At 41.6% G+C, this 13,616-nt stretch overlaps 1 protein-coding gene across 3 annotated transcripts in view; it reads right to left on the reverse strand.

Moving 5' to 3' along the window:
* Positions 1-13,616, reverse strand: part of msraa (methionine sulfoxide reductase Aa) — a 33,286-nt gene that overhangs the window by 8,221 nt on the left and 11,449 nt on the right. For all 3 annotated transcript variants that reach the window (XM_020618210.1, XM_020618212.1, XM_020618213.1), the window contains 4 exons: positions 5,932-6,000; positions 5,563-5,682; positions 1,290-1,394; positions 489-595 (listed from right to left, as the gene is read on the reverse strand). In XM_020618210.1, the coding sequence (XP_020473866.1) occupies positions 489-595; positions 1,290-1,394; positions 5,563-5,682; positions 5,932-6,000 (401 nt within the window). The remainder of the gene's footprint in view (positions 1-488; positions 596-1,289; positions 1,395-5,562; positions 5,683-5,931; positions 6,001-13,616) is intronic.

Here is a 13,616-nt window from a genome sequence, read left to right on the forward strand (position 1 = left end):
TTAGAAAGAAAAAGGGGCATGAACAAGGTGAAGAATAAAAGAGAAAAGGGACTCTAACAAAGCCCAGACTACACTAGAATAGAATAGAAAAGAATAGAGTAGCTTAGAGTACCTCTTCCTCATCAGTTTCCATGGCAACAAGCCCTGTTGGTGGGATGGTGGTGCAGAAGTCTCAGCAGGAGAGAGTTTAAAAGAGGGAGTGTGTGAACATCTTTTGTGTGAGTGTTGGCTATAAAAGCATATGGACATATAAGGCAAATGTTACACGTACACACAGACAGATCCATTCAATTTCAACGTTCATCTGAAGTCAGACGTGTCTGAGGGTTTCTGATGCAGACAGAGAATAAAGGATGTGCAGCACAAGGGGGCTGCTGAGAAACTAAGTGAGGGAGAGAAGAGGCAGATTAAATGCAGGGAGAAATGAAGGGAGACGAGGACGGACGACGGCAGACTGATCCAAAGATGAACGATTGTTAGACATGTACCTTCTGGTATTGATCTTTGGAGGCCAAAGCTTCCTCGAGCTGCTGCTTCGTGTAGGTGTAGATGGCAGAGCGGTATACTGTCCCAATATCGTTCCCCTGCCGCATTCCTGAACACACACACACACACACACACACACACACACACAGAATGCGAACATCAAGACCGGAGGATTTCAGCTGACGTGAGGCACCTTCGTCCTCAGTTCTTGGCAGAGAGAACATCACATCATCTAAAAACAACAGCTGACAGCATTTCCAAAAATACGACTTGTCTGTCTTGGCAGAACTGAGCGCTGTTTTTGACTGTGATCTGATCAAATCATCACATATCCTTTCATCATTTTAATGTCAGCTTGTCAGCCTGTCGACCACAGTGTTTGGTTGGCTCGGTGGCGTGCCAGCGTGTGCAGCCAGTGATGGCGATGTGTGCCGGTCAATCTGTCAGTCCCGCATTTTGGTTTAAAGTGAAATATTTTTGTTACAGAAATTTATGAACCACAAAGTCAAAAAGACTTTGGTCACCTTGTGACTTTTAAGTTTGTGCAACATACAGGTCACCATTTCTGCATTTCACTTCACGACATGACATTATCTTTATTCTTTGTGTTGCTGTTTGCTGTAATTTTATCATTCACCCTTTATTCTATTCTGGATAGTGTGAACAGTACCAGCACTTTTAATGTCTTCAAGCTGTTTTACTGTGTTTACGTTTCATGTTTTTCTGTTTTCATGCAGCAAAAACAGGACGATAAAGATCTGAACTGAGCTGTAGTTGTGAGTGTGCCTGTGGTGAGGCTGTACCTTGAGTCGGGTCATGGCTTTCCCAGAAAACTTTGAGGAGGCTTGCGAAGCATATCTGGTCGGGATGGAAAACAACTCTCACCACCTCAGCGTGGCCTGTCCTACCTGCACAACACAACATTTATCTGATAAAATAATAAAAACAACAGAACAATCATTTCACTGTTATCAATGTGGTGTTAATAAGAAGTTGCTCCAAATCAGAACTTAACTATTTTCTGTTATACATATTTTCATTTTATCTTCATGAATAAAACCTTCAAGTCAAGGTACAATATGTGAGCTTCTTTTTGCCCCATTGTATGAAAATAACTAAAAAAAAAAAAACATTTCTGTCACAATCCCAGCCCTGGTCCTGTCTCTGTTCCATCTTTTTTAGCCCTGTTTCTACTTTAGGACTTTTAGTTTTCTTGGTTGAGAAGTTTTTAATGGCAGAAAGCTCCAGAACAAGTGAGTAAGTGGACCTTGAGCTGAGATTCTTCTGTCAACTTCTGTTTTCACAGTCAACAATAAACTGAACTGTCAAGTTCAACCTTTAATCTGCTGATGAAGACCATGAATTGAAAGCCCTGAAAGAAGCGAGTAAGTGAACTGTTTATTAACAATACTATTCCCAAATTCAAGAACAAACTGTCAAGCTCGAAATACATGAAGTATTCTGGAATATTTAGAAATTCAGTTCAGGCAAAAATAAAACACCCGAGAAGCCCAAATTGTCTCCCAAACAACAGGTACTGTCTTTAAAAAGCCCTCATCATTCCAAGGCTAATGTAAATGTTTAAGCATAACAGCCGATGACTCCTGCAGACAGACCGACAGCAGGCGGTGATGGTAATGAGTGTGACCCACTGGGCTGCTCCTCATCTTCTTGCCGTCTCTCATTCTACTTCCACTCCTATCTCTCTCTGTCTTATTACTTTTTTAATATCGGGAGCTATGGATTCCTACGACAGACACTGGCGAACAGAGACAAAGCAGCGGTCGATATTAAATTAATGCCTCACCAGGCCAATCTCGCAGGAATAAATTGTGGACAGGAAGAGAAATAAAGTGGTGGATGGAAGCAGAACAGAAAGTAAAGCTGCAGGCGGTCACTGTCCATATAATGGACAACAAAATGATCTCATATTCTCACTCGGTCACTATTTTAACATAAACAACTGACTGTGGTAGTTAACCAAGGAAGATCTGTGGAGAGTGAAGACCAACAGCAGCAAATATAAAATATACAAGACCCACACTGATCAGCCAAAACATTATGGCCACCTGCCTCAAAACATGTACAGCTGGTTTGATTCCATATTTATACCGTCAAGAGCAGAAATGTGTCGACCATTCAGTGGAAAACTTAACGGAGTGAAAACTGTGGTCATGAGGATGAGTTAGAGGGAATATTTGTTGTTTTTTTAGACAAATTCAGCAGCCTCCCCGCTCAAGGTGTGATATCACCACTACAGCCACTGAACGTTTATCTTCATAAAAACCAATGCACAGTATTTCTCATTTTTAACCATTTTAACAAAGATTGAAACAAAATGGGATCTTCTGAAAAGGGTGAATGAAATTTAGTTTCTGTAGTTTAATCTACAGTACAGGATGAGAATCAGCACCTCCAAGTCCGAGGCCATGGTTCTCAGTCGGAAAAGGGTGGCTTGTTCCCTTCAGGTTGGTGGAGAGTTCCTGCCTCAAGTGGAGGAGTTCAAGTATCTTGGGCTCTTGATCACAATTGAGGGAAGGATGGAACGGGAGATTGACAGGCGGATCGGTGCAGCTTCTGCAGTAATGCGATCGATGTACCGGTCCGTTGTGGTAAAGAAGGAGCTGAACTGTAAGGCGCAGCTCTCGATTTACTGGTCGATCTACGTTCCAACTCTCCCCTATGGTCATGAACTTTTGGTCATGAGCTTCCTCCTTGTTGGGTCCCTGTGTTTAGATGTTCACCCCACACAAGATGTTTTGTGAGTCAGCGCTATCACCATCATTGTAGATTCTTCAGCTGTTAACAGTAAAAAAATAAACATACATTCCTGAGACTTTGGAGGACGATGTTTTGAAAATAAATAATGATGAGCACACTGAGACAGTGTGGGAGTTAATAAACCCAACAGTACAGGTACTTTCTTAAAAAAAAAAAAAAACATGTAAATTTAATCATCACATTTAGAGCCTTCACTGAACTGAGTGTAAATATTGAACCAATAATGAATATTCAGATCACTCCTTTTTTATGCCTCTCCTGAAGATGTGAAGGTGTGAGGAGCACTCCATTTAGCCAAGTGCCCTCTTTCAATACTCCGATTAAAAAACACACATCTAGCAGTTCAAACCAGGTACAAATCTGGCTGTTGTTACAAAACGTTTTTAGAAACAGCCAGAGCAGAGAAGCTAACGCGAAGAGAGACAGTGCAAAAGTCTTAGGTCACCATTCGATTTGTTGTGTTTTAGCAATGTTAAGACGGCTACATATATTAAGGATAATAAAGTTTATTGCCAAGTATGTTACACACAAGGAATTTGTTTCTGGTACAGAACCAAGACAGCCATTTGTGCCGACTCAACCGATGGCTCTAACCATCGGGGGCAACGGGGGGGGGGGGTTCAGTGTCTTGCCCAAGGACACTTCGACATGTGGACTGCAGGCACCGAGATTAGAACCTTCAACCTTGAGGAAGCCACTTTTTCAGAAGGGGACAGGAAGAAAAAGCAGAGACATGCAAAAGCTCACAGAGACTGGAGTGAAAATCAGTGGAAAAGTCTAAGGAGTGATGAGTTGAAGTTTGAAATGTTCAGGTAAATGGTCTTATAGATGTATAGCGCCTTTCTATGCTTTTACAGCACACTCAAAGCGCTTTCACATTATTTGGCCATTCACCCATTCGCACTCCCAAGCACTCACGCATTCACACACCGGTGACATCACCGAGAGCAACTGGGGGTTCAGTGTCTTGCTCAAGGACACCTCGACATGTTGACTGGACAAGCCGGGAATCGAACCGCTAATCCTCCGGTTAGGAAACGACCCGCTCTACCTCCTGAGCCACAGCCGCCCCCAGGTCCAGTCAGTATGTGAGAACAAGAGTTGGAGAGAGATGGAAGAATGAGAGTAGTGGCCTTCAGTGACACACGGTGGAGGATCTGTCAGGGTTTCAAGACTTTAGGACCGTCTCCCCAAAAGAATTCACGCGGTGCTGAGTGAGGTCACACTATGTACTGACTTTAGACTGTAGAAGCCAGTTTGTTGTAAAAATGTTGTTTCCTGTATTTTCTGGTTATATCTTAATAAAGAGACTGAGGAAAAAATATAAATTATCATTAGAACTTTGCTAAAACAGCTAAACTAAGTGTCCTAAGACTCTTGCACCGTATGTTAGAAACTATGTCTGCTATAATATCTGAATGTGCAGAAAACGAGAGGCGAGCTGGAAGGTGTGAGAAGTGGCCACTCCTGTGCAGGTCCACTTGTCTGCTCTCTGTGTCTTTATAAAACCCTGCGCTAAATACAAATTCATGAAGTTGAAATATTTTTGAAATATTTTGAAGTGCCGTCGTCTCAGTTCATCGCCGTCTTGGTGAATTTGCATTTAATTACTTCTTTCCATTGACGTTTCATGCCATCACTGTAACATTCACTTCACATTCTGTCTCAACACACATTTGGTCTCGTACCATCACTGGTATTAGTTTTTTTCCTGCCCTGTAACAATTCTGACATCTAGTCTGGATCTACTGACTGCAGTTTTCTTACTTGCTGTGTGATTTGCTGTTTCAATTAATATAGTTTTCACATTATCACAACTGCTTGCAATAAAATTATAAAAGGCAACTGCTGTTTTCAACTTTTGTCTGTAAATGTCAGTAGCTAGCTGTGCACCTGCACACGCAGTATCGGCCTATCCATCTATCAACAAATCAGCGAAACTGTGCAGATTGTTTGACAGACATTTGTTTTACTGCTTCTACACAGTGTTTGGAAGATTAAAACTGGGCTAGTAAAAGACACAGGTGGTGATGCAGGTCTAATGATGGATTTACTGTGCACTGGCTGACTGGAGGAATCACTGGGAGGTGTGGATGCACAGAAACACACACACAGTCCCTGTTCGTAGAGGTCAGGCATCAGTAGCTGCCTTATCAATGCCCAGTATAATAAGCCCTGGGTGAAACGATTCACTCTGCATGTGCATCTTGTTTTCCAGAATCTACTGCCTTTCAATAGACAACACATTGCCTGCTGTGTGTGTGTGTGTGTGTGTGTGAGAGAGAGAGGTGCTACCTGTGCAGACTTCCTTGTATGAGGGGTTAGGTGTGTGTCCTCCAGAGTAGCCTACTTGGGTGGAATAAACTCCTTTTTGTCTCCAAAACTTCCTCTCCGCTCCCCAGAAACAGCCCATCCCTTCAACACAAGAAAACCACCTATGATAAACAGTCTTTAACAACCATAACATGACGGAAAAGACCTGGTCAGGCTGTGAAGACTCTAGAGAGTCATTTAAATCATCTTCCCTTATCAAGGAAACAAATTATGTGCTGTGATGTTGGTATAACATTAGTATCCAATACCTGAAATAAACCACAACACAGATTTCAGATCAAACCAACACAAGGCTCGGTACACACCTTATTTTGACCACAAGACACTTACCAAACACGACCATCTCTGTCCCCTCTGGAAAAGGTGGAACAGTCCTGTTGCCATTCACATGATGTTTGGCTGCATGAGAAAGTGACAAAGAGAGCGGTTATGAACATTAAGAATGACATACACATATATCTGTAAACGCCTCTGAAAGACACCAGCTGATCACTAAAGACAGGCCGATGGACGGAGACATAGTTACTTTATTGATATCTACAATCTCTGTAAGGGTTTAGATCTATATCTAGGTCAGTGCAGGAGACGGCAAGACAGCGTAATGTAGCTCTGCTTATACTTATTTCAGCCTTGGAAGGGTTGGTCTGCAGATTAATGAAAGACTTTTTTACCATTTAAACAACTATTTTTTTAATTGTTGTTTAAATTGTATAAAATTTCAGTTTTTCCTGAGAACTGCACGTCTGTCAAGAGTAAAAGCCTCTAAATGAGCATTAAGACCTTTCATCTCTCTCCATGCGCCACTCGGTTTCCATACTAGTCTCTATAGGTACCAGTGATGTAATGCAGGTACAGCCAGTGTCATATGGGTGTTGCAAACAGTAAAATTCTCCCACACACCAAAGACAGAATTTGCAAACAGCTGATAAACCACATTCATATGCTTATTGATAATCAAGAGAAAATTTCTCTCTCTCTATTGCATATATAATTTATTTTAAACTAACAGGGTGTGTTTTCATTGGAGTGGGCCACAAAATGCAGTACTGAATATGCCTGAAAGGTGCACACACACACACACACACACACACACACAGTGACCCACTTAAAGAGTGGAGAGCAGCTCTGCATAATTTCATAGCAGCTGCATTCACTCCAATCAGCGAAGAGCCAGAGGTGCACGAGGACCCATTTGAGGCCACCCAGCCACCTGGCTCAACTAACATGCATTAGCATTAGCATGCTGGAGGCTCTGTGCATGTGTGTGTGCATGTGTGTGCAGATGGCTTGCTGTACAATACTGTGGGGGAGGGAGATGGATTAAAATAAATGGGAACAAAGATGAGTGGCCCTTTAAATACACCACTGTAATTACTTAGTCTGTGTTGACTGCATCAAAACAACATATACATACTGTACACACACACACACACACACACACACACACACACACACCATCTTCATGCATGGTAGCGTAATTGTCATGCCTATAGACGAAAGCAGCCAGATGGATTCTGCCAACCAACCAATCAGCACACATACACAAACATCAAAAATTATTTGTTTTCCTCGGTTTCAATTTTACATCATGAAGTCAAAGTCTTTATTTCAAAAAGAAATAAAACCACGCACACACACACACGTCATCTGAATCGCTAGGAGTCGTCCTTGTTTACTTGATTTTGTGAGCAGCCTTTAATCCCGTTGAAGCCCAGCGAGCGTCGGTACGGTGCTCCGACACACACAAGCCTTCACATTCTCATCTCCCTCTATATTCTGAGGGAGGAAGGTTCGCTGCAGCGTTTCCCATGTTGCCTGGATGCTGAGGAGGCAATGAGTGCAGCTCCTCACGTTCAGTCCCTTTACAGTCCTGTTAAGTCAATTTGACTTCCCCTTACGCAGTATTATTATTGTCAGTTTGTCAGACTGAACACAACAGTAGCTGTGGATCCACACCAAAACTCCCACGTCCACTGCAGCGAGGAAGGAAGACGCAACAAAGCAATTTGGATAGAAAGAAATATTAAACTTAGCCTTGTCCTACAATAAAATCAAACTTCATTTGTATGTTGTCAACAGCATTTTTAATACAAACAAGTACTGCATTGTGCTTCACAAATAGGCAGGAGACGATGGGCCAAAACATTAACAACAAAAACAAAAAATAAAGCTTAATATAAAAGATACACAATGAAAATGACAAATTACAATAAACAGGACAACTAAATTAAATAATATCAACAGCACTGCTATATGTTGGTCCTGTAGCCTCCTTTAAAATCTAGACTAAAGTCAATGTTTACCATGTATTGTTGTGCATTTTTATTTAAAAACAAAGTGCGCACAAAAAAGTGTTTCCTTCTGTGCGTTGTGTGAGCCACATCAAAACAAAAAGCATTGCCTTGCAATGGACACCAAAGTGTTTCTGATTCCGATTCCTGAGTGTCGTTTTGAATCCACATTTGATTGTTTGACCATAATGTGGCACGAGCACTTTCATTTTCCAATCACATTTATGACACCGTGCGCTGTCACGTTCACTATTTGCTTGATGAGAAGGGTCAAAACATTTTAATTTCAAACATTAAAATGCTACCGTCCAGTGATGTTATGTCCCATGTCCTAACAACAGTGAACAATACAAACAAAACCATTATTATTATTATTTTGTCATATTCTCATCATCATCAAGCTCCAGTTTTCAGACACTAAAAAAACTGCATTGAAATTCTAAACGCTGAAGACCTGGAACTCATGAGTGACTTTTGTCTTGAAACATAAACTATGCTTCACTCCAAAAAGCATCAGCCTTCAAAGAGCTGTACATCTTCATTATTTCTAATGAAAATGTAAAGTCCTGCATCTTAATACTGGTACACATCCTCTGCCACCTCCTCCTCCTCCTCTCACATTATCCAGTGTGTGTTAGTAATGGCTGCCTTCAGGGACCAGCAAAGGCACGTTCATTATTGGCTACAGACACACAAACATACACACACACACACACACACACACACACACACACACAAAACCCGGAGACGCTTTCACACACATATGCGCTGAGAGATAAACAATTTAAATGTAAATGTCAGTGAGGAAAGACAATAAGTCCGGACAGAATACTAATGAGTCTAACAGCTCATTGTGTGTGTATGTGTGTACATAAGTGTACATAAAGGAGAACAAGATTGTGGAAAAAGCAAAGACACAAACACATATAGCCTCTGAAATTAGTAGCCAACTGTTTGTATCACTGTAGAACACACACACACACACACACACACACACACACACACACACAACCTGTACAGTTATTTCTGGGATGATAATAAGTGCTGGTAAAACCACAAACACTCAATTAACCAGAGATAAATGAGAAAACGTTTCTGCTTTTAGAGTCAACACGAGCTTTGGCTTGGTGTTTGGTTCCGTCTCCTCAACAGGACTCCACTGCTCGAGTTCCCACAGACCTGACGCAGCCTGAACATCAGCCATCGACACTGGATTCATTCAACGGTTTTCTGTGAGCATTTACACATTTCATCTGCGTGGTTTATGACCTGTGCGACCACTTGTGATGCTACTGAACTGGTGCTGCAGAGGAAAAAAAAAAGGCTGCTAAATAAAATGGGTGTACGCTGCATGACCAAGAGCTTTTAGCCCCATAGTTCTTCACTGAAATTTGTGACCTCCGGATACGCAGACATCAACAAGGTGCCTCTAATGACACTTTGAGCTTAAACTAATGAAATCTAATCCAACAGTCCTGCAGTAAATCCTCCTTCACCAAGGTGATACCGTTCAGTTTTTGCTGAATCTGTTTCAGAGGCACTGATTCCACTGTATGATCATTTTGGAGACTGTACTTTGTGTTGCTGAATTCCACAGACAGGGTGGCCCAACACCTTTAGCACGTTATTTCTTTTATTTGTCACCTGTCTGTATTACATTATATCATCTACTATATTCAGCAACAAGGATAAGATTCCTTACTAGCTTCTTCCACAATAGCGCTAAAGGTACTGCTACTGTGAATCACAGTCACCTCAGGAATCACTACCAGGTCTCTGAGGAGGTGAACTTTGGCCCCAAATGCACCCTGCTCCTGCATTTCTTCCTTTTGCTTTCTCCACAGTGAGGTTTTGTCTGCACCACAGCAGTGTCTAGAAAATTAAACAAGGTAGGAAACTGTGAAGTAAAGTACAAGGCTAAGATGAGTAATTTCCCAAAGACAAGAAAGAAAGAAAGAGATGAAAATGAACACCTTTTCAAAAGCATTCATTATTATTCTAGTCACACAAACACACACTTGTACTTCTATCTTTGTAAGGACACTCATTGACTTAATATATTCCCTAACCCTAACACTTAACCATCAGACCTAAATGCCTAACACCTAACCTGAACCTAATTCTAACCTGAACCCTAAAACCAAGTCTTAAACCCTGTTTCACAAAGTGAGGACCAGCAAAAATGTCCCCACTCTGCAGCAAAAGGTAGTTTATTCGGTCCTCACTGTGTAGTACAAGAACACACACACAGACACACAGTCTGAATATACAGAGGCATTTTTCTGGAAAGCAATTATTTCATGCAACTCTCCTTTGAAATGCTTGTTTTGCTGGTCGCCTTTATCTCTCTGGGAAAGATAACAATATTTCTTGTAGATTAATTGAATTCATATTCTTGTGTGAGGTTGAATACAGCAATGTGTGTGTGTGTGAGACTTGAGACGGTGGGTTTATTGTATTTTCACAGCATTGTTTAACCTTGCATTAGCACTCTAACCAGACTAACACAGAGGCTGTGCAAAGGGACATACAACATATCCTGTTTGTCACATACTTTTGCTTAGATGCAGGCACTCGGACATTAGGAGGAAGGCTATATCGGGCCTCATACGACACATGCTGCCATTTAAATAGAGGGAAATTATTTCCATGAGAGAAATCATGTTTGTTTTAACTGTAAAAGCCAGTCTCTGTCAGTTTGTTCTGGAAGCTGTTTTTTTTTTTATTTGGTGGTAAAGACAGGAATGAGGTTAAAAAAGCACTTAAGGATACTTCATAGCAAACAGAGAGCTGCTTCATTATAGATACACCATTTGTGTATGTGTGTACATGTCTTTTCTATCGTTGTGTGAACAAATTCTGATTGGAAACCCTCACTGTGAGGACATTCTGGTCCTTCCCACATTAGGAGAGCTTGGTTCTGGGGTTAAGGTTATAATTAGTGTGGATACCTGAACTAAGTCCGATGGGACCCTTCGGTACCTAAAGTTCAGGTCGAGTTCAGACAGAAATTTAGAAATTTTGTTCGGACATGCATGTAAATGATGGCTAGAGCTCTCAAATGTCTGCTTTATTTAACCATAAGGGGAGAAACACCGTACAAACTCAACTGTGTCAGGCTTGAGTCGGGTTCGGACATTTTATACTGTAAGCTTGTCAGGCCTGGGTCGGTTCGGATCCACACTCTCAAACATGGGTCGGGTTTTAACAGAAATATGTGGCCCGATGAGTGTCCTCAAAAACATAGAAAGGCCAGTATGCAGTGGTGTCTGCCTCCCCGTCTCTTCTCCAGCTCCCTAAATCCTGTCACAATAATAAGCCTGATCACAGAGCAGGTCTTTATCCATGGTGACATCTGTGACACGCGTGCACACACCCCATTAGTGCTGCTCTATTTCAGTTCAGGCCCACATGCGTGTGAAGGCAGGCAGAACTGCTCCAGAATCAGCCAATCAGCACTCAGTCCTATCTTCAGGTCCTTCAACACATATTCATTTTCTGTAGTGAAAACAGCAAAACAAAACTGAGAATGATAAAATACATAGCTGAGGTTCAAATAAACGGGTTGGCAGTGAATTTCAAAGACAGACCTGGGCTTCACTACATTTCTGCCTATTCACACTGAACCAGAAGACAAAGTATCTTTACATCAGACTTAATTTGTTTTCCTTCCATTGTTCAGCAAAAGAATGATGTCCAAGTTTATATATGAGGGTTTAAAAACCACTGTAACTGGAACAAGGCTGTAACTAATGGCTACTTTCTTTTTGCTTTTATTTAGGAAGCTGACAGCTCTCAAGAAATGAGGGGAGATGGTGGCAAAAAAAGGTGAGACTCACACTAGTGATGTTGTGATTACATGGTTAGCATGTTAATCCCCTAAACCACCACAATGCCCCTAATGATTTTTTTCATTATCAGTTAACCTAGTGGGTATCCCCCCCTTTTCTGTCAATCAAGTAAATGATCATCAAATGACTAATCATGTAGAAACAAACCGGTACCACAACACAAACACCGCGTGCCAACGGAACAAGCGCCATTAGAAGCAGTGAATACTGCAGTGAACACACCGAACCCAGTCATATGATACGTGTCCACTGTATTAAACTGTGTATAACTGTTAGAGGCCTGCAGAGCAGTCAGGGGCCTCACAACACTGCCCTGACCAGGAGAGGAGCTCCAACCTGGGCTGAACATCCGGAGGGCTGCTTCTTCTCCTCCCCCTGAAGCTCCAGACCTGACAGTGATAAATGAAACACTGCAGCCAATGTCTGGCTAGGGGACACCGGAGAGGCTACACACGCACAGATTGCCTCAAGTGCACTGCAATTAAATCTACAAAGTAACCTCCCCCACCCCCTCCGTATCCCTCTCCGATTGCCTGGTTTCTTCACCGTCCTCCCTTTACATCTCCCTCCTCCACCCGCGTCCGTCTTTCCATTTATTTCTCCATGCTACAGCAGTCAAGCTCTCTCCCCGTCTATCACGGTGTCTCAATCAGTGGCCCCGACTGCCATCGTCATTTTTATTACTGCCCATCATTATGAGCATCATTGTTATCCTTATTGTTCTGCCGCTCCCCTCCTGTGCGTCTCTCACAACACACACAGCGTCTCAACGGAGACGCAGACATGCTACAGAACCAGGAATTTGTAGGTTCGTATGAAAAAACAAAGTAGTTGCTGGAAAAATAAAAAGAATTTAGCAGGTTCAGCACGACTCCGGTTGCTTGGCTATATGAGGCGCTTCTCCACATATGGAATTTTATTTAAACAAGCCTTTAAAATGGCCGTAGAGTTGAAACAACAAACTGAAATGACACATGCTTCATAAAGGTTGTATATACTGCACAGCTGGGTTATGGACCAGTGATTGCACAAAAAGGCAACCAAAGACGTCACTGTAGGTTTTAGGGAACTGGAGTCGTGTTTTTATTTTCTCATATTTACTTAACAATACTTGTTTAATCAAGAAGATAATCGCCAGGTTAATCAATAATGAAATTATCCAGTCCCTGTAGGATTTCGTGATGTTGCAACATTTAACCCAAGTTCAACCAGTCTCTGTGAATTCTACACAGATATATAATTTTGTCCAATCACTGCAATTTTTCCTCAAATTTGACCAATCACCGTAGTTTCTCATTCAAATGGCAGGTGCTTATTTTGATTTCATGTCCATTTGAGCACAAGTGCTGCAGATGTGAGTCGCCTATGCAGGAAACTTCCAAAACCCTGGATGCACAGAATGACTTCTTCCTCTTCTCAACTCGTAAACAAACATAAAACACATCCAATCACTCAGCGTCACCTCCTCAGCCTTATCCTGATGCATCTCGTCATACCATCAGTTTAGTTGCTAGATAACAGCTTCACACATTAAATCTATTCCATTTACTGTGTGAACCAGCACATCTGCCCTTTTCCTTGAAGATTGTTTTGATTTAGAGACATGCACGGTTTTGATTTGATTTGATTTGATTTATTCTTTCAAGCATGTAAAGACAGTTGATATGTCAACACACATAATTTTACACATATCCAACAAATGCTAATCCAATATCAATTTGCTTATACCTAGTACATGCTTGAATGGAGTAGGAAGAAGTCAGACTTATCCAGTCCTACCCCATGACATCATCTTACATCATTGGTTTGCAAGCAGTATCTCTACATAAATAATTATCTTCTACACCACACAAGTAATATACTAAAAAAATAT

Source organism: Monopterus albus, unplaced genomic scaffold, assembly GCF_001952655.1.
Source record: "Monopterus albus unplaced genomic scaffold, M_albus_1.0 scaffold202.1, whole genome shotgun sequence".
In the NCBI taxonomy this organism is placed as follows: Eukaryota; Metazoa; Chordata; class Actinopteri; order Synbranchiformes; family Synbranchidae; genus Monopterus; species Monopterus albus.